Here is a 22,500-nt window from a genome sequence, read left to right on the forward strand (position 1 = left end):
AGCTAGGGGACCTCCTCCCCTACACCTCTCTAAACCCTCTCCTCCTCCTCCTCCAGCTAGGGGACCTCCTCCCCTACACCTCCCTAAACCCTCTCCTCCTCCTCCTCCTCCTCCTCCTCCTCCTCCAGCTAGGGGACCTGCTCCCCTACACCGCTCTAAACCCTCTCCTCCTCCTCCTCCTCCAGCTAGGGGACCTGCTCCCCTACACCTCTCTAAACCCTCTCCTCCTCCTCCTCCTCCTCCTCCAGCTAGGGGACCTGCTCCCCTACACCTCTCTAAACCCTCTTCTCCTCCTCCTCCTCCAGCTAGGGGACCTCCTCCCCTACACCTCTCTAAACCCTCTCCTCCTCCTCCTCCTCCTCCTCCTCCTCCAGCTAGGGGACCTGCTCCCCTACACCTCCCTAAACCCTCTCCTCCTCCTCCAGCTAGGGGACCTCCTCCCCTACACCTCTCTAAACCCTCTCCTCCTCCTCCTCCTCCAGCTAGGGGACCTCCTCCCCTACACCTCTCTAAACCCTCTCCTCCTCCTCCTCCTCCTCCCCTACACTTCTCTAACCCTCTCCTCCTCCTCCTCCTCCAGCTAGGGGACCTCCTCCCCTACACCTCTCTAAACCCTCTCCTCCTCCTCCTCCTCCTCCTCCTCCTCCCCTACACTTCTCTAACCCTCTCCTCCTCCTCCTCCTCCAGCTAGGGGACCTCCTCCCCTACACCTCTCTAAACCCTCTCCTCCTCCTCCTCCTCCTCCTCCTCCTCCCCTACACTTCTCTAACCCTCTCCTCCTCCTCCTCCTCCAGCTAGGGGACCTCCTCCCCTACACCTCTCTAAACCCTCTCCTCCTCCTCCTCCTCCTCCTCCTCCTCCCCTACACTTCTCTAACCCTCTCCTCCTCCTCCTCCTCCAGCTAGGGGACCTCCTCCCCTACACCTCTCTAACCCTCTCCTCCTCCTCCTCCTCCAGCTAGGGGACCTCCTCCCCTACAGCGACCCCGGCGTGGTGTTCCTGTTCCTCGGCTCCTTCGCCGTGGTGACCATCATGCAGTGCTTCCTCATCAGCACGGCCTTCTCCCGCGCCAACCTGGCGGCGGCGTGCGGCGGCATCATCTACTTCACGCTCTACCTGCCCTACGTGCTCTGTGTGGCCTGGGAGGACTACATCGGCTTCGGCCACAAGGTGGCGGCGGTGAGTAGCTGATGTTATCTCTACCTCCAAGGTGGTTGTGGTGAGTTGACATTAATCTTAACACGCTTAGAGCCAAACCCACGATATCTCGGGTTTTACGTTTTATATCAAAATCAACCGGCTAATGCTGAAAACAAACCTGTAATCCTGTCCAGGCCTTCCCCCCCCCCCCCCCCCCCCCCCCCTCCTGCGGTATCTTGAATGTTGAATGAACACTAGATGCTTGCTGTCTCTTAGCTGTATCATTCCAGGTCTCATCTCTCCTCTCCTCTCCTCAGAGCTTGCTGTCTCCTAGCTGTATCATTCCAGGTCTCATCTCTCCTCTCCTCAGAGCTTGCTGTCTCCTAGCTGTATCATTCCAGGTCTCATCTCTCCTCTCCTCAGAGCTTGCTGTCTCCTAGCTGTATCATTCCAGGTCTCATCTCTCCTCTCCTCAGAGCTTGCTGTCTCCTAGCTGTATCATTCCAGGTCTCATCTCTCCTCTCCTCAGAGCTTGCTGTCTCCTAGCTGTATCATTCCAGGTCTCATCTCTCCCTCTCTCTCTCCTCAGAGCTTGCTGTCTCCCGTGGCGTTCGGTTTCGGCTGTGAGTACTTCGCCCTGTTCGAGGAGCAGGGCGTGGGCATCCAGTGGAAGAACCTGTTCTCCAGTCCACTAGAGGGCGACGACTACAGCCTGAAGACGGCCCTGATCCTCATGTACTTCGACTCCTTCCTGTACGGCGTGCTGACCTGGTACATCGAGGCCGTGTTCCCCGGTGAGAGAACGCTTCGCTTCCGGATGTTATCAAACTATTTAACAAATGCCTTTTTATCTTGGGGCGACTGTGGCTCAAGAGGTAGAGCAGGTCGCCCAAAGATCCGTGGGTCGGCGGTTAGAATCCCTGCTCCTCCTCCTGTCCACATGTCGAGGTGTCCTTGGGCAAGACACTGAACCCTACATTGCCTCCAATGAGCCGGTCGGTGTGAGCTCGCCACCGTCTGTGTGTGAATGTGGGAAGTGAAGACGCTGGTGTCGACTGTTCGCCACTTCACCTCCCAATGCATGAATTGGGAGGTGAAGCGATGTAACACGCCTATAGTTCATTTCCAATATGTGACCTGCGTTTTTTGCGCAGAGCACTGGGGAGCAGTCGTGGTGCGACAACGCAAGCGTATTCACGTGAGCGCGGTCCCGTGAATTTGTTGCACGCGTGCTCGTTTCGTGCACACGCCCGTGACTCACCAGACCTGGATTCTGTTTAGCTGTTTTTTTACGCTTGCGTTGTCGCGCCCCTCTTGAGCAGACCTGTAGCAGACCTGTCGTTGATCCAGACCTGTAGCAGACCTGTTGTTGATCCAGACCTGTAGCAGACCTGTCGTTGATCCAGACCTGTAGCAGACCTGTCGTTGATCCAGACCTGGACGAGACCTGTCGTTGATCCAGACCTGGACGAGACCTGTCGTTGATCCGGACCTGGACGAGACCTGTCGTTGATCCAGACAACAACACCTGCGTTCCTCGCTTCACATTTGAAAGGCCCTTTAACCCATTTTGGGCGGGAACCCCTTATAATTAAGCTATTAAAAAATAGCAGATCTACAAGCTCATAGCGCGCCACCGAGTGGCACGCTACGAGCGGTGCGCTACGAGCTTGTAGGTCTGCTATTTTTGAAAAATCCTGAAAATGTGGCACGAATCTTTGAATATATATTTCAGAGCGAACATTTTTAACTAAAATATTTGCTTCTGGGGGGTCCCTGGCTGGAACTACATATTTTGAGATGGGGGTCCGTGGCCCAATAGAGATAATTCTGGGGGTCCTTGACATGAAAAAGGTTGAGCACCACTGACATAGAAACATGGGTTTTTCAGAAAAATGTTTTTTTTTAGAAGCCTTTTTTTTTTTATCGACCTCAGTTCAAAATGGGTTAAGCGATTTGAGCACTTGGAAAAGCGCTGTAAAAATGCAATTGATTATCTTTATGTCCTTCCAGGACAGTACGGTATCATTATCGTTGTGTTTATGTCCTTCCAGGACAGTACGGTATCATTATCTTTGTGTTTATGTCCTTCCAGGACAGTACGGTATCCCGCGGCCATGGAACTTCCCCTTCACCAGGTCCTACTGGTTCGGGGAGAGAGCCGGGAAGACGTCCAAAAAAAAGCTGCCGGCGGGACGGAGAGGGAACCGCGGAGGTGAGTGAGGCTGTCTCTCTGGCCACAGGGTGGCAGCACAGAGCTGTTCAGGGAGGTGTCTCTCTGGCCACAGGGTGGCAGCACAGAGCTGTTCAGGGAGGTGCATACCAGAGTAATCTAGTCAGAGAGTGGCGACACTAGCGTTGACTCCCATTGTAACAATGGAATGAGGAAGTGCTCATTCTGTCTCAATGGGATAGTTCCAGCCATAGGAGCAATGTTTGGAACTATAGCCCATAGGCACCCCGCTTTGTCTCAATGGGATAGTTCCAATGTGTGGAACTATAGCCCATAGGCACCCCGCTTTGTCTCAATGGGATAGTTCCAATGTGTGGAACTATAGCCCATAGGCACCCCGCTTTGTCTCAATGGGATAGTTCCAATGTGTGGAACTATAGCCCATAGTTAGGCACCCCGCTTTGTCTCAATGGGATAGTTCCAATGTGTGGAACTATAGCCCATAGGCACCCCGCTTTGTCTCAATGGGATAGTTCCAATGTGTGGAACTATAGCCCATAGGCACCCCGCTTTGTCTCAATGGGATAGTTCCAATGTATGGAACTATAGCCCATAGTTAGGCACCCGCTTTGTCTCAATGGGATAGTTCCAATGTGTGGAACTATAGCCCATAGGCACCCCGCTTTGTCTCAATGGGATAGTTCCAATGTGTGGAACTATAGCCCATAGTTAGGCACCCGCTTTGTCTCAATGGGATAGTTCCAATGTGTGGAACTATAGCCCATAGTTAGGCACCCGCTTTGTCTCAATGGGATAGTTCCAATGTGTGGAACTATAGCCCATAGTTAGGCACCTGCTTTGTCTCAATGGGATAGTTCCAATGTGTGGAACTATAGCCAATAGTTAGGCACCCGCTTTGTCTCAATGGGATAGTTCCAATGTGTGGAACTATAGCCCATAGTTAGGCACCCGCTTTGTCTCAATGGGATAGTTCCAATGTGTGGAACTATAGCCCATAGTTAGGCACCCGCTTTGTCTCAATGGGATAGTTCCAATGTGTGGAACTATAGCCCATAGTTAGGCACCCGCTTTGTCTCAATGGGATAGTTCCAATGTGTGGAACTATAGCCCATAGTTAGGCACCCGCTTTGTCTCAATGGGATAGTTCCAATGTGTGGAACTATAGCCCATAGTTAGGCACCCGCTTTGTCTCAATGGGATAGTTCCAATGTGTGGAACTATAGCCCATAGTTAGGCACCCGCTTTGTCTCAATGGGATAGTTCCAATGTGTGGAACTATAGCCCATAGGCACCCCGCTTTGTCTCAATGGGATAGTTCCAATGTGTGGAACTATAGCCCATAGGCACCCCGCTTTGTCTCAATGGGATAGTTCCATTGTGTGGAACTATAGCCCATAGTTAGGCACCCGCTTTGTCTCAATGGGATAGTTCCAATGTGTGGAACTATAGCCCATAGGCACCCCGCTTTGTCTCAATGGGATAGTTCCAATGTGTGGAACTATAGCCCATAGGCACCCCGCTTTGTCTCAATGGGATAGTTCCAATGTGTGGAACTATAGCCCATAGACACCCATCAAAGCGTGTCGCTACTCTCCTACTCTACACTCTGGTGCATACATGGACATCAAGGGGGGCTTCAGCCTCTGCCCTTTACTCGTCTGTAAAACAACTGCCCTTTCCAGACCACAAATGCAGCATTTACTACATGCTGAAAGAAATGCAAAATGCCTCTCCTTTCCCTGCCATACCGGAAGGCAGCATTCAGTCTCCTTTCCCTGCCATACCGGAAGGCAGCATTCAGTCTCCTGAACTTGAACTCTCCTTTCCCTGCCATACCGGAAGGCAGCATTCAGTCTCCTGAACTTGAACGCAGCATTTTGCGTTGAACAAAGTTGTTTCAAAATCCATGTCGTTACACCTGCATCTCCACTATAGCTAAAGAGTGCTGGGTTGTGCCCCGAAAATAGCGCTGCGACGCGTTGAGAGCTTGTAGATCTGCTATTTTCGCTATTTTTGTCCAAAAGTGCTCCTCTTAACGGGATTTCAGCCCCTGCCCCTCTAACACTCTCTGCACGTACCTGGAGCTGTTTTCATAACCTGGGGGCTGTATTCACCCTGGGGGGCTGTATTCACCCTGGGGGCTGTATTCAACCTGGGGGCTGTATTCACCCTGGGGGGCTGTATTCACCCTGGGGGCTGTATTCAACCTGGGGGCTGTATTCACCCTGGCTGTATTCACCCTGGGGGCTGTATTCAACCTGGGGGCTGTATTCACCCTGGGGGCTGTATTCAACCTGGGGGCTGTATTCAACCTGGGGGCTGTATTCAACCTGGGGGCTGTATTCACCCTGGGGGCTGTATTCAACCTGGGGGCTGTATTCAACCTGGGGGGCTGTATTCAACCTGGCTGTATTCAACCTGGCTGTATTCCACCTGGCTGTATTCACCCTGGGGGGCTGTATTCACCCTGGGGGCTGTATTCAACCTGGGGGCTGTATTCACCCTGGGGGGCTGTATTCACCCTGGGGGCTGTATTCAACCTGGGGGCTGTATTCACCCTGGCTGTATTCAACCTGGCTGTATTCAACCTGGGGGCTGTATTCCACCTGGCTGTATTCAACCTGGGGGCTGTATTCCACCTGGCTGTATTCAACCTGGCTGTATTCACCCTGGCTGTATTCACCCTGGCTGTATTCAACCTGGCTGTATTCAACCTGGGGGCTGTATTCAACCTGGCTGTATTCACCCTGGCTGTATTCACCCTGGCTGTATTCAACCTGGGGGCTGTATTCCACCTGGCTGTATTCACCCTGGCTGTATTCACCCTGGCTGTATTCAACCTGGCTGTATTCAACCTGGCTGTATTCAACCTGGGGGCTGTATTCAACCTGGGGGCTGTATTCAACCTGGGGGCTGTATTCAACCTGGGGGCTGTATTCACCCTGGCTGTATTCAACCTGGGGGCTGTATTCAACCTGGGGGCTGTATTCACCCTGGCTGTATTCAACCTGGGGGCTGTATTCAACCTGGGGGCTGTATTCACCCTGGGGGGCTGTATTCAACCTGGGGGGCTGTATTCAACCTGGGGGGCTGTATTCCACCTGGCTGTATTCAACCTGGGGGGCTGTATTCAACCTGGCTGTATTCCACCTGGCTGTATTCAACCTGGCTGTATTCCACCTGGCTGTATTCAACCTGGGGGGCTGTATTCAACCTGGCTGTATTCCACCTGGCTGTATTCAACCTGGCTGTATTCCACCTGGCTGTATTCAACCTGGGGGGCTGTATTCAACCTGGCTGTATTCCACCTGGCTGTATTCAACCTGGCTGTATTCCACCTGGCTGTATTCAACCTGGGGGGCTGTATTCCACCTGGCTGTATTCAACCTGGCTGTATTCAACCTGGGGGCTGTATTCAACCTGGGGGGCTGTATTCCACCTGGCTGTATTCAACCTGGCTGTATTCAACCTGGGGGCTGTATTCACCCTGGGGGGCTGTATTCCACCTGGCTGTATTCAACCTGGTGGCTGTATTCAACCTGGCTGTATTCAACCTGGCTGTATTCAACCTGGGGGGCTGTATTCAACCTGGCTGTATTCAACCTGGGGGGCTGTATTCAACCTGGGGGGCTGTATTCAACCTGGCTGTATTCAACCTGGGGGGCTGTATTCCACCTGGCTGTATTCAACCTGGCTGTATTCAACCTGGCTGTATTCAACCTGGGGGGCTGTATTCAACCTGGCTGTATTCCACCTGGCTGTATTCAACCTGGCTGTATTCAACCTGGGGGGCTGTATTCAACCTGGCTGTATTCAACCTGGGGGGCTGTATTCAACCTGGCTGTATTCAACCTGGGGGGCTGTATTCAACCTGGCTGTATTCAACCTGGGGGGCTGTATTCAACCTGGCTGTATTCAACCTGGGGGGCTGTATTCCACCTGGCTGTATTCAACCTGGGGGGCTGTATTCAACCTGGCTGTATTCAACCTGGGGGGCTGTATTCAACCTGGCTGTATTCAACCTGGGGGGCTGTATTCAACCTGGCTGTATTCAACCTGGGGGGCTGTATTCAACCTGGCTGTATTCAACCTGGGGGGCTGTATTCCACCTGGCTGTATTCAACCTGGGGGGCTGTATTCCACCTGGCTGTATTCAACCTGGGGGGCTGTATTCAACCTGGCTGTATTCAACCTGGGGGGCTGTATTCAACCTGGCTGTATTCAACCTGGGGGGCTGTATTCAACCTGGCTGTATTCAACCTGGGGGGCTGTATTCCACCTGGCTGTATTCAACCTGGGGGCTGTATTCAACCTGGCTGTATTCAACCTGGGGGGCTGTATTCAACCTGGCTGTATTCAACCTGGGGGGCTGTATTCAACCTGGCTGTATTCAACCTGGGGGGCTGTATTCAACCTGGCTGTATTCAACCTGGGGGGCTGTATTCAACCTGGCTGTATTCAACCTGGGGGGCTGTATTCAACCTGGCTGTATTCAACCTGGGGGGCTGTATTCAACCTGGCTGTATTCAACCTGGCTGTATTCAACCTGGGGGGCTGTATTCAACCTGGCTGTATTCAACCTGGGGGCTGTATTCCACCTGGCTGTATTCAACCTGGCTGTATTCCACCTGGGGGGCTGTATTCAACCTGGCTGTATTCAACCTGGGGGGCTGTATTCAACCTGGCTGTATTCAACCTGGGGGGCTGTATTCAACCTGGCTGTATTCAACCTGGGGGGCTGTATTCAACCTGGCTGTATTCCACCTGGCTGTATTCAACCTGGGGGGCTGTATTCAACCTGGCTGTATTCCACCTGGCTGTATTCCACCTGGCTGTATTCAACCTGGGGGGCTGTATTCAACCTGGCTGTATTCCACCTGGCTGTATTCAACCTGGCTGTATTCAACCTGGCTGTATTCAACCCGGGGGGCTGTATTCAACCTGGCTGTATTCAACCTGGCTGTATTCAACCTGGGGGCTGTATTCAACCTGGCTGTATTCCACCTGGCTGTATTCAACCTGGGGGGCTGTATTCAACCTGGCTGTATTCCACCTGGCTGTATTCCACCTGGCTGTATTCAACCTGGCTGTATTCAACCCGGGGGGCTGTATTCAACCTGGCTGTATTCAACCTGGCTGTATTCAACCTGGGGGCTGTATTCAACCTGGCTGTATTCCACCTGGCTGTATTCAACCTGGGGGGCTGTATTCAACCTGGCTGTATTCCACCTGGCTGTATTCCACCTGGCTGTATTCAACCTGGGGGGCTGTATTCAACCTGGCTGTATTCCACCTGGCTGTATTCAACCTGGGGGGCTGTATTCAACCTGGCTGTATTCCACCTGGCTGTATTCAACCTGGGGGGCTGTATTCCACCTGGCTGTATTCAACCTGGGGGGCTGTATTCAACCTGGGGGCTGTATTCAACCTGGCTGTATTCAACCTGGCTGTATTCAACCTGGGGGCTGTATTCAACCTGGGGGCTGTATTCAACCTGGCTGTATTCAACCTGGCTGTATTCAACCTGGGGGCTGTATTCAACCTGGCTGTATTCAACCTGGCTGTATTCAACCTGGGGGCTGTATTCAACCTGGGGGCTGTATTCAACCTGGGGGCTGTATTCAACCTGGGGGCTGTATTCAACCTGGGGGCTGTATTCAACCTGGGGGCTGTATTCAACCTGGGGGCTGTATTCAACCTGGGGGCTGTATTCAACCTGGGGGCTGTATTCAACCTGGGGGCTGTATTCAACCTGGCTGTATTCAACCTGGCTGTATTCAACCTGGGGGCTGTATTCAACCTGGCTGTATTCAACCTGGCTGTATTCAACCTGGGGGCTGTATTCAACCTGGGGGCTGTATTCAACCTGGCTGTATTCAACCTGGCTGTATTCAACCTGGCTGTATTCAACCTGGGGGCTGTATTCAACCTGGCTGTATTCCACCTGGCTGTATTCAACCTGGCTGTATTCAACCTGGCTGTATTCCACCTGGCTGTATTCAACCTGGCTGTATTCAACCTGGCTGTATTCAACCTGGGGGCTGTATTCAACCTGGCTGTATTCCACCTGGCTGTATTCAACCTGGGGGCTGTATTCAACCTGGCTGTATTCAACCTGGCTGTATTCAACCTGGCTGTATTCAACCTGGCTGTATTCAACCTGGCTGTATTCAACCTGGCTGTATTCAACCTGGCTGTATTCAACCTGGCTGTATTCAACCTGGCTGTATTCAACCTGGGGGGCTGTATTCAACCTGGGGGCTGTATTCCACCTGGCTGTATTCCACCTGGGGGGCTGTATTCAACCTGGGGGCTGTGTTCCACCTGGCTGTATTCCACCTGGCTGTATTCAACCTGGCTGTATTCAACCTGGCTGTATTCAACCTGGCTGTATTCAACCTGGCTGTATTCAACCTGGCTGTATTCAACCTGGCTGTATTCAACCTGGCTGTATTCCACCTGGCTGTATTCAACCTGGGGGCTGTATTCAACCTGGCTGTATTCAACCTGGCTGTATTCCACCTGGCTGTATTCAACCTGGCTGTATTCAACCTGGGGGGCTGTATTCCACCTGGCTGTATTCCACCTGGCTGTATTCAACCTGGGGGGCTGTATTCAACCTGGCTGTATTCAACCTGGGGGGCTGTATTCCACCTGGCTGTATTCACCCTGGGGGGCTGTATTCAACCTGGCTGTATTCCACCTGGCTGTATTCACCCTGGGGGGCTGTATTCAACCTGGCTGTATTCAACCTGGGGGGCTGTATTCCACCTGGCTGTATTCAACCTGGGGGGCTGTATTCCACCTGGCTGTATTCAACCTGGGGGGCTGTATTCAACCTGGCTGTATTCAACCTGGGGGGCTGTATTCCACCTGGCTGTATTCAACCTGGGGGGCTGTATTCCACCTGGCTGTATTCCACCTGGCTGTATTCAACCTGGCTGTATTCCACCTGGCTGTATTCAACCTGGGGGGCTGTATTCAACCTGGCTGTATTCAACCTGGGGGGCTGTATTCCACCTGGCTGTATTCAACCTGGCTGTATTCCACCTGGGGGGCTGTATTCAACCTGGCTGTATTCAACCTGGGGGGCTGTATTCCACCTGGCTGTATTCAACCTGGGGGGCTGTATTCCACCTGGCTGTATTCAACCTGGCTGTATTCCACCTGGGGGGCTGTATTCAACCTGGCTGTATTCAACCTGGGGGGCTGTATTCAACCTGGCTGTATTCAACCTGGGGGGCTGTATTCAACCTGGCTGTATTCAACCTGGGGGGCTGTATTCAACCTGGCTGTATTCAACCTGGGGGGCTGTATTCCACCTGGCTGTATTCAACCTGGGGGGCTGTATTCAACCTGGCTGTATTCAACCTGGGGGGCTGTATTCAACCTGGCTGTATTCAACCTGGCTGTATTCAACCTGGGGGGCTGTATTCCACCTGGCTGTATTCAACCTGGGGGGCTGTATTCCACCTGGCTGTATTCAACCTGGCTGTATTCAACCTGGGGGCTGTATTCCACCTGGCTGTATTCAACCTGGGGGGCTGTATTCCACCTGGCTGTATTCCACCTGGCTGTATTCCACCTGGCTGTATTCAACCTGGGGGGCTGTATTCCACCTGGCTGTATTCCACCTGGCTGTATTCAACCTGGCTGTATTCAACCTGGGGGGCTGTATTCCACCTGGCTGTATTCCACCTGGCTGTATTCCACCTGGCTGTATTCAACCTGGGGGGCTGTATTCCACCTGGCTGTATTCCACCTGGCTGTATTCCACCTGGCTGTATTCAACCTGGCTGTATTCCACCTGGCTGTATTCAATCTGGGGGCTGTATTCAACCTGGCTGTATTCAACCTGGCTGTATTCAACCTGGCTGTATTCAACCTGGCTGTATTCAACCTGGGGGCTGTATTCACCCTGGCTGTATTCACCCTGGCTGTATTCCACCTGCCTGTATTCCACCTGGCTGTATTCAACCTGGCTGTATTCAACCTGGCTGTATTCCACCTGCCTGTATTCCACCTGGCTGTATTCAACCTGGCTGTATTCCACCTGGCTGTATTCAACCTGGCTGTATTCAACCTGGCTGTATTCAACCTGGCTGTATTCCACCTGGCTGTATTCCACCTGGCTGTATTCAACCTGGCTGTATTCAACCTGGGGGGCTGTATTCCACCTGGCTGTATTCCACCTGGCTGTATTCAACCTGGGGGGCTGTATTCCACCTGGCTGTATTCAACCTGGCTGTATTCCACCTGGCTGTATTCAACCTGGGGGGCTGTATTCCACCTGGCTGTATTCCACCTGGCTGTATTCAACCTGGGGGGCTGTATTCCACCTGGCTGTATTCCACCTGGCTGTATTCAACCTGGCTGTATTCAACCTGGGGGGCTGTATTCCACCTGGCTGTATTCAACCTGGGGGGCTGTATTCAACCTGGCTGTATTCCACCTGGCTGTATTCTACCTGGGGGGCTGTATTCCACCTGGCTGTATTCAACCTGGGGGGCTGTATTCCACCTGGCTGTATTCAACCTGGGGGGCTGTATTCCACACAGCTGGCTAACATAACCTGGGGGCTGTATTCCACTAGCCTGGCTAATAAGCCAGACCGAATCAGCCGTTGGCAAAACAAAATTGCCTGCCGGCGGATTACGGTCTGGAGAGGCTCAATTGTACGCCCATTTCCTACACCAGAGAACTGGTGTGGCCAATCGGGACACGGTATGCAATATGGGCGGGCTTTGGTACAGTGACGTTCAATGCTTGAGACCTTTGACTGACAGTAGCTCTAACAAATTGCGTCAAAGAGAAAATGTTTGAACCCGCCCCCCGGGAAACAAGATCCATACACAGCATCTCCAGACTCAAATACCACACGACAGCGTGATTTGAGTCTGGCTTATTAGCCAGGCTAGTATTCCACACAGCTGGCTAACATAACCTGGGGGCTGTATTCCACACAGCTGGCTAACTGACTTGTGCATGTGATGAATAAAACCTGGAGACCCCTTCAAATCTGGAACACGGACTGAACTGAAGTCACTTTACGGCTTTTTACTTTGCACACAAGTCAGGCTTGTCCACAGAACTGCACGGTGGGAGAGACAAAAATAAACTCCGGGGAGTGGCTCCCCCGGATGTTGAGTTATAGTGGCAGGCCTTACTGGACCGGATGGATGGATCCATCCATCCATGTCTACACGTGACACACATACATTTAGTCTTGACTGCATCCACACATCCATTCATGTTTGTTTACATAGCGGTGTGTATGGAGGAGGAGCCCGGGGTCTACATATTGTAGAGCAGTGGTTCCCAAACCTTTCCGTGTCAAGGACCCCCAAATCAACATGTATTAGACCACAGACCCCCAAATCAACATGTATTAGACCACAGACCCCCAAATCAACATGTATTAGGCCACAGACCCCCAAATCAACATGTATTAGACCACAGACCCCCAAATCAACATGTATTAGACCACAGACCCCCAAATCAACATGTATTAGGCCACAGACCCCCAAATCAACATGTATTAGGGCCACAGACCCCCCATTTGAAAACATATGCCAGTGACCCTGATAAGGGAGGATTTGTACGGCTCTAGCAGTGATTCCGAAACATATTAATTTCATGGACCCCCAGTTTCACACGCATTATGCTACGGACCCCCGATTTAATGGCATTTCTATCTCTGGTACCGCAATTTATATTGTAGAACCACTGTTAATTTAACTCTGAGTGTACAAATGTTCAAATTTGTACACTCTCAGAGTTATAGACCCATAAGGGTCCATTTGGTTCCTAACTATCTCTAATTGAGCTAGGTACCCCCTGGAACTCCCTCCAGTACCCCTAGGGGTCCCCGGACCCCACTTTGGGAACCACTGACTTAGGCTTCACTCACACCTTCACATCTAACCCTAACCCTCTACAACATTGTTGGATACTAGATGTAAACAAAGGGTAAGTGTCATGGCCGCCCCAATGTATTTCCAATGGAAGTCACATGGTTTGACACAACATTTTTATTGTACGGCTTTCGGCTGTGTTTCGACTGCCCCCCTCCCCCTCATAAAACATAAATGTTGTGTCAAACCATGTGACTCCCATTGGAAATGAATTGCGAGCTTGCATCAGTAAACAAGTCTCATGCATCAGCTATACATCAGTCTGTTGTAAAGGTGTGAGTGAGGCCTTATTATTGTTGTTGTAGCGGTGTGTATGGAGGAGGAGCCGGCCCACCTGGAGCCCGGGGTCTACATAGAGAACCTGGTGAAGGTCTACCGCCACGGGAAGAAGCTGGCGGTGGACGGGCTGACGCTGGGCTTCTACGAGGGCCAGATCACCTCCTTCCTGGGCCACAACGGAGCCGGCAAGACCACCACCATGTGAGTGGAATACATTACCTTTAATACAGACCACCATGTGAGTAGAATACATTACCTTTAATACAGACCACCATGTGAGTAGAATACATTACCTTTAATACAGACCACCACCATGTGAGTGGAATACATTACCTTTAATACAGACCACCACCATGTGAGTAGAATACATTACCTTTAATACAGACCACCATGTGAGTAGAATACATTACCTTTAATACAGACCACCATGTGAGTAGAATACATTACCTTTAATACAGACCACCATGTGAGTAGAATACATTACCTTTAATATGCGCGCGCAAGAAATGCGCGTGCACGAGGCACATGCACGCGCGTTTTCGCGCATTTTCACACGGAAAAGTGGCTTTTACTTTCCCTCTCCACACGCAAGTTATATAACAAACTGACAAAATGCATCATAAAAAGGCATAGGCCTATTTAGGCTACACATGACATTGGCAAGGCGCCGATATCAAAACAAAACATATAAATTATAGCCCTATTATACAACAGACGAGCTGACAGCGCAGCTGGGCTTGGCGACCCGGGTGTTGTATCGTCATCATTCATCATAGATCCCTCCCCGTCAGAATCTAATATCTAACATTAACTTGCAGCAGCATTCAGCAGTTCAGTTGACACGGCGGCCATAGTAATTAGTAAATACTATATTATTTCTCACTGCAATAGTGACTATTAGAGAAATAATATAGTTAAATTGTAAATGCTTTACCTTAAACCCCAAATGTGCTCTCGCCCTCCGGGCCGTGGTTAATTCCCTCATCATGGCATTTACTGTATATCCAACGTGAGTTACGTGTCCAGAATGTCATTATGTAGGCTACGTGAGATGGACACTGCTGCTTGTGCTGCTGCTGCTGCTGCTGCTGTTGTTGTTTTTATTATTGTCCTCCTTCTCCGACGACAACGGACTCAACGTTAGCACTCGTTCCCTGCTGAACACTGCTGCTGGTGCTCATGAAGGCCAAGGGTTCATGAACTAGACTTGATTTGGGCTTGGACCCACCAAATAAATCACTCATTCTCTTCTGAGCCATGTTGACAACAACAACACACACATTCAGGCTGGCCGGAGAAATTCAAATCCGTGAGCCCCGTGCGTAAAGGTAACCGGAAATAGCGTCAGCAGCAGAGCAGTAGCCTCGGAAACCCAGACGTTTTTATTTCCAGGGAGAAAAAGCAGAGCAGAGACGATGATAAAAAAAAAAAACCCAAAAAGTCACACAAATGTAGTTTAAGAATACTATTTATTTTATCCTCCAACCAGTCCACTTTTTATTTATATAAATAATAACGTGACATTATATATTTTTTTAAATTTCCTTTTTTTTGGTAGGCTACTGCACATTCATGTCATGAATAATACTTTAAGAAATCATAGCAGATTATATGAGTTAAAAAAAAAAGGATCTCAATTCCACAGCTGTGGAAAAAACTTCCAGCTGTAGTACAGTCATGGCCGGCCTGTAGATGGCCACCAAAAAAAAGAAAAAGCTTATTCTGGTATTTCACACAGGTGTTGCCAAATAACTCATTATCTTGCCAGTCAGATACGGATGCGCATATGACATATCTAGGTAATATCAATTTAATCAGCAGAGCAGTGCTGCTTCTCTCTCTGAGTCTGCACACACTGACTGACCAGCTAAAATGTATGCCTACTTTAAAACATAATAAATAAACCTTGGATTAATTCTTCTGAAAACTAGCAGCAAGCACAAAGTAAGTGATTCACACAGGTGGGCAAGCCGGGCATTATTGGATGCAATGCGCGAAATGAGGGGTCGCAATGCGACCCCTCATTTTAATCTGGTGTCGCAGCTGCTCCGTTTGCTCCATGGCTCAGGCGCGCCTGATACAGACCACCATGTGAGTAGAATACATTACCTTTAATACAGACCACCATGTGAGTTTAATACATTACCTTTAATACAGACCACCACCATGTGAGTAGAATACATTACCTTTAATACAGACCACCATGTGAATTTAATACATTACCTTTAATACAGACCACCACCATGTGAGTAGAATACATTACCTTTAATACAGACCACCATGTGAGTAGAATACATTACCTTTAATACAGACTACCATGTGAGTGGAATACATTACCTTTAATACAGACCACCATGTGAGTAGAATACATTACCTTTAATACAGACCACCATGTGAGTTTAATACATTACCTTTAATACAGACCACCACCATGTGAGTGGAATACATTACCTTTAATACAGACCACCATGTGAGTGGAATACATTACCTTTAATACAGACCACCATGTGAGTAGAATACATTACCTTTAATACAGACCACCATGTGAGTAGAATACATTACCTTTAATACAGACCACCATGTGAGTTTAATACATTACCTTTAATACAGACCACCATGTGAGTTTAATACATTACCTTTAATACAGACCACCACCATGTGAGTAGAATGCATTACCTTTAATACAGACCACCATGTGAGTAGAATACATTACCTTTAATACAGACCACCATGTGAGTTTAATACATTACCTTTAATACAGACCACCATGTGAGTGGAATACATTACCTTTAATACAGACCACCATGTGAGTTTAATACATTACCTTTAATACAGACCACCATGTGAGTAGAATACATTACCTTTAATACAGACCACCATGTGAGTAGAATACATTACCTTTAACTCATTTAAACCTGAGGACGATTCTACAAATGCCTTCTAAATCCTGGCAGTTTTCTGAAAAAACCTCATGTTTCTATGTCAGTGGTGCTCAACCTTTTCCATGTCAAGGACCCCCAGAATTATATGTATTTGGCCGCCGACCCCCATCTGAAAACATGTTGTTCCAGTGACCAACCCCCCAGAAGCAAAGATTTGAGTTAAAAATGTTCACTGTGAAAGAATATATATTCAAAAATTTGCGCCATATTTTGCCTGTCAATCATCGCCTCTGCTCGGCCGGTCGGTCGGTCCATTTTAACGGGGTTGTTCTCTCTCTCTGCTCTGTGATAGGTCCATTTTAACGGGGGTGTGTCCGCCCACCTCTGGGACCGCCTACATCATGTGACCGTATCTCTCTGTCTCTCTGATAGGTCCATTTTAACGGGGTTGTTCCCGCCCACCTCTGGGACCGCCTACATCATGTGACCGTATCTCTCTGTCTCTCTGATAGGTCCATTTTAACGGGGTTGTTCCCGCCCACCTCTGGGACCGCCTACATCATGTGACCGTATCTCTCTGTCTCTCTGATAGGTCCATTTTAACGGGGTTGTTCCCGCCCACCTCTGGGACCGCCTACATCATGTGACCGTATCTCTCTGTCTCTCTGATAGGTCCATTTTAACGGGGTTGTTCCCGCCCACCTCTGGAACCGCCTACATCATGTGACCGTATCTCTCTGTCTCTCTGATAGGTCCATTTTAACGGGGTTGTTCCCGCCCACCTCTGGGACCGCCTACATCATGTGACCGTATCTCTCTGTCTCTCTGATAGGTCCATTTTAACGGGGTTTGTTCCCGCCCACCTCTGGGACCGCCTACATCATGTGACCGTATCTCTCTGTCTCTCTGATAGGTCCATTTTAACGGGGTTGTTCCCGCCCACCTCTGGAACCGCCTACATCATGTGACCGTATCTCTCTGTCTCTCTGATAGGTCCATTTTAACGGGGTTGTTCCCGCCCACCTCTGGGACCGCCTACATCATGTGACCGTATCTCTCTGTCTCTCTGATAGGTCCCTTTTAACGGGGTTTGTTCCCGCCCACCTCTGGGACCGCCTACATCATGTGACCGTATCTCTCTGTCTCTCTGATAGGTCCATTTTAACGGGGTTGTTCCCGCCCACCTCTGGGACCGCCTACATCATGTGACCGTATCTCTCTGTCTCTCTGATAGGTCCATTTTAACGGGGTTGTTCCCGCCCACCTCTGGGACCGCCTTCATCATGTGACCGTATCTCTCTGTCTCTCTGATAGGTCCATTTTAACGGGGTTTGTTCCCGCCCACCTCTGGAACCGCCTACATCATGTGACCGTATCTCTCTGTCTCTCTGATAGGTCCCTTTTAACGGGGTTTGTTCCCGCCCACCTCTGGGACCGCCTACATCATGTGACCGTATCTCTCTGTCTCTCTGATAGGTCCATTTTAACGGGGTTGTTCCCGCCCACCTCTGGGACCGCCTACATCATGTGACCGTATCTCTCTGTCTCTCTGATAGGTCCATTTTAACGGGGTTGTTCCCGCCCACCTCTGGGACCGCCTTCATCATGTGACCGTATCTCTCTGTCTCTCTGATAGGTCCATTTTAACGGGGTTTGTTCCCGCCCACCTCTGGGACCGCCTACATCATGTGACCGTATCTCTCTGTCTCTCTGATAGGTCCATTTTAACGGGGTTGTTCCCGCCCACCTCTGGGACCGCCTACATCATGTGACCGTATCTCTCTGTCTCTCTGATAGGTCCATTTTAACGGGGTTGTTCCCGCCCACCTCTGGGACCGCCTACATCATGGGGAAGGACATCCGTACGGAGCTCAGCGCCATCCGACAGAACCTGGGGGTGTGTCCTCAGCACAACGTCCTGTTCAGCATGTAAGACTTTAATAACAACTACTACTACTATTATCAACAACAACAATTAAACTGCCTCCCCCTGGCCAGCCGGGGCGCCTGATGGAGGGGAAAGGAACCGGTCTCTATACTGCCTCCCCCTGGCCAGCCGGGGCGCCTGATGGAGGGGAAAGGAACCGGTCTCTATACTGCCTCCCCCTGGCCAGCCGGGGCGCCTGATGGAGGGGAAAGGAACCGGTCTCTATACTGCCTCCCCCTGGCCAGCCGGGGCGCCTGATGGAGGGGAAAGGAACCGGTCTCTATACTGCCTCCCCCTGGCCAGCCGGGGCGCCTGATGGAGGGGAAAGGAACCGGGAGCCCCTCCCCCTCAGTGTTGTTTTTGGCAGCAAATCTCTATTTTAGTTTTAGTCATAGTCTTTGGAATGAAACTTCATTTAGTTTTAGTCACATTTTAGTCACCTGGAATGTTTTAGTGTTAGTCTAGTTTCAGTCGACTAAATGTCATGCCATTTTAGGGACAGGTCGAAATTTAAATAGGGGTACCCCTGGAGGAAATGTATATGTCCTGATATAAAATACCATCACCCTCCCTGTGAATGAAAATAAAAATCCAGGACAACGTGGACAATGGTCTCGTAGTCTAGTGCCTAACACAGCAAGCTATGGAAGCTATTGAAAAGTGGGGGTTGTAGTGTGTACTTAGACACTTGGATAGGCCAAGAACAATGGAAACCGGTCCTGTTGGGAAGAACCAAGTGAAAGCAACAGAGGGGTATCGTTGGCCAAAGTTGTACTTTAATTCAGAAAAGCTGTATTATTAGATATATATATAAAACCCGGACTATTTTATTATCAAAATTGGATCACCCTCCATTGGACTCTAAATAAAATTAGCTCACCCTCCCTCTGACTAAAATTAAAAAGACCCTCCCCTATTTTCCTCCAGGGCCCCCTTTTCTAAATTTCGACTGGTCCCTTAGTCGACAAAATCTACAGTTGATTTAGTCGGCTAAAATGTATTTTGGCGGGCCTTGATGCCGTCGTAATGGCAGATTTGACACTTTTACACACACGCTGCGACGCGTAGTGAGCTTGTAGATCTGCTTTTTTCAGCATGCAACCAGGTGTAAAATTACTTATACTGGATCTCTCGTCCACTAGTCCCTTCCTAACATTCAACAATACATTTATTCATAGTTTTAGTCCTGAATAGCATTACTTTTAATTTAGTTTCCATGTAGTTTTCGTCTGTGAAAAAAGGTCGTCGACGAACATTTTTCGTCTCAGTTTTAATCGATGAAATCAACACTCCCTCCAGGCTGACGGTGGAGGAACACATCTGGTTCTACGGGCGTCTGAAGGGCCTCCCGGAGGAGCAGGTGAAGAGGGAGATCGAGCAGATCCTTCTGGACACGGGCCTGCCCCACAAGCGCTCGTCCACCACCTGCACGCTGTCCGGCGGCATGCAGAGGAAGCTGTCCGTGGCGCTGGCCTTCGTGGGCGGCTCCAAGGTGGTCATCCTGGACGAGCCCACGGCCGGCGTCGACCCCTACGCCCGCCGGGGCATCTGGGACCTGCTGCTCAACTACCGACAAGGTATACTGACACACACTGGGCTACTGCTGGGAGTTGGAGTTTTATTTAGTTACTGGGCTGCTTAACTACAGACAAGGTACTGACACTGGGCTGCTGGGAGTTGGAGTTTTATTAAGTTACTGGGCTGTTCTAATTGTTGTTATTGCAATTTACGAGCTGCGTTCGCTTCCCGCGTTCGCGCGTCTTACTTGTTTCATTGTTTAATCCACGTTTTTTATTCAGTTTTAATCCACCGGACAGAATGGGATATGAGGTGCGTTTTGATGACGTCATCGCAAAAAGGCCTGCGAAGGGTTCTGGGAAATTGAGTCCCATTGTTTACAATGGAGAATCTGCCGGAGGAAATTGCCGTGCGCTGCCCGGGCTGTTGTTGTGATCGCCGCTATGGAATACTTTTCCACAAACAACAAGCGATTACACCGTTTTATAGTGGGTTTTCATGACAAGCAACCCAGCGGTCGGTGCAGCGGCTGTTCAACGTTAACTTTAACCAACTCAGTGGCTGTTCAACGTTAACTTTAACCAACTCAGTGGCTGTTCAACGTTAACTTTAACCAACTCAGTGGCTGTTCAACGTTAACTTTAACCAACTCAGTGGCTGTTCAACGGTAACTTTAACCAACTCACTGGCTGTTCAACGGTAACTTTAACCAACTCAGTGGCTGTTCAACGGTAACTTTAACCAACTCAGTGGCTGTTCAACGGTAACTTTAACCAACTCAGTGGCTGTTCAACGGTAACTTTAACCAACTCAGTGGCTGTTCAACGGTAACTTTAACCAACTCAGTGGCTGTTCAACGGTAACTTTAACCAACTCAGTGGCTGTTCAACGGTAACTTTAACCAACTCACTGGCTGTTCAACGGTAACTTTAACCAACTCAGTGGCTGTTCAGCGGTAACTATAACCAACTCAGTGGCTGTTCAACGGTAACTATAACCAACTCAGTGGCTGTTCAACGGTAACTTTAACCAACTCAGTGGCTGTTCAACGGTAACTTTAACCAACTCAGTGGCTGTTCAAAGGTAACTTTAACCAACTCAGTGGCTGTTCAACGGTAACTTTAACCAACTCAGTGGCTGTTCAAAGGTAACTTTAACCAACTCAGTGGCTGTTCAGCAGTAACTTTAACCAACTCAGTGGCTGTTCAACGTTAACTTTAACCAACTCAGTGGCTGTTCAACGGTAACTATAACCAACTCAGTGGCTGTTCAACGTTAACTTTAACCAACTCAGTGGCTGTTCAACGGTAACTATAACCAACTCTGAATGGTCTCTCCCAGGGCGTACCATCATCATGTCCACCCACCACATGGACGATGCTAATGCTAATGCTAATGAATGGTCTCTCCCAGGGCGTACCATCATCCTGTCCACCCACCACATGGACGAGGCGGACATCTTGGGCGACCGCATCGCCATCATCTCCCACGGCAAGCTGTGCTGCGTTGGCTCCTCCCTCTACCTGAAGAACCAACTGGGGACCGGCTACTACCTGACGCTCGTTAAGAAGGAGGCGGAGCCTAGCCTGAGCTCCTGCAGGAACTCCTCCAGCACCGTGTCCTTCACCAAGAAGGTAATCGACCAATGGGTGACGAGAAGGTAAACGACCAATGGTTGACGAGAAGGTAATCTACCAATGGTTGACGAGAAGGTAAACGACCAATGGGTGACGAGAAGGTAAACGACCAATGGTTGACGAGAAGGGCGGCTGTGGCTCAGGAGGTAGAGCAGGTTGTCCAATGATCCCTGGGTCGGCGGTTCGAATCCCGGCTCCTCCTCTCCACATGTCGAAGTGTCCTTGGGCAAGACACTGAACCCTACATTGCCTCCAATGAGTTGGTCGGTGTGAGCTCGCCACCATTGGTGTGTGAATGTGGGAAGTGAGGACGCTGGCGTCGACTGTTCGCCGCTTCACCTCCCAATGTATGAATGCTTTGAGCACTTGGAAAAGTGCTATAAAAATGCAATTCATTATTATATAGCTAGATAGCTATAAACACAACACCAGATATATAGCTAGATAGCTATAAACACAACACCAGATATATAGCTAGATATCTAAACACAACACCAGATATATAGCTAGATAGCTATAAACACAACACCAGATATATAGCTAGATATCTATAAACACAACACCAGATATATAGCTAGATAGCTATAAACACAACACTAGATATATAGCTAGATAGCTATAAACACAACACCAGATATATAGCTAGATAGCTATAAACACAACACCTGATATATAGCTAGATATCTATAAACACAACACCAGATATATAGCTAGATAGCTATAAACACAACACCAGATATATAGCTAGATAGCTATAAACACAACACCAGATATATAGCTAGATAGCTATAAACACAACACCAGATATATAGCTAGATAGCTATAAACACAACACCAGATATATAGCTAGATAGCTATAAACACAACACCTGATATATAGCTAGATATCTATAAACACAACACCAGATATATAGCTAGATAGCTATAAACACAACACCAGATATATAGCTAGATAGCTATAAACACAACACCAGATATATAGCTAGATAGCTATAAACACAACACCAGA

At 49.5% G+C, this 22,500-nt stretch overlaps 1 protein-coding gene across 1 annotated transcript in view; it reads left to right on the forward strand.

Annotated features, from left to right (window-relative positions):
- The window catches only part of LOC306918392 (phospholipid-transporting ATPase ABCA1-like), a gene marked incomplete at its 3' end in the record, with an annotated part of 70,022 nt that overhangs the window by 37,246 nt on the left and 10,276 nt on the right, over positions 1-22,500 (forward strand). The window contains exons 9-15 of the mRNA XM_079531291.1: positions 958-1,179; positions 1,730-1,934; positions 3,236-3,355; positions 13,554-13,728; positions 18,207-18,338; positions 19,636-19,913; positions 21,268-21,488. Coding sequence (XP_079387417.1) covers positions 958-1,179; positions 1,730-1,934; positions 3,236-3,355; positions 13,554-13,728; positions 18,207-18,338; positions 19,636-19,913; positions 21,268-21,488 — 1,353 coding nt within the window. The remainder of the gene's footprint in view (positions 1-957; positions 1,180-1,729; positions 1,935-3,235; positions 3,356-13,553; positions 13,729-18,206; positions 18,339-19,635; positions 19,914-21,267; positions 21,489-22,500) is intronic.

The sequence above is a fragment of the Electrona antarctica genome, assembly GCF_951216825.1.
Source record: "Electrona antarctica genome assembly, contig: scaffold_49, whole genome shotgun sequence".
NCBI classification, from domain to species: domain Eukaryota; kingdom Metazoa; phylum Chordata; class Actinopteri; order Myctophiformes; family Myctophidae; genus Electrona; species Electrona antarctica.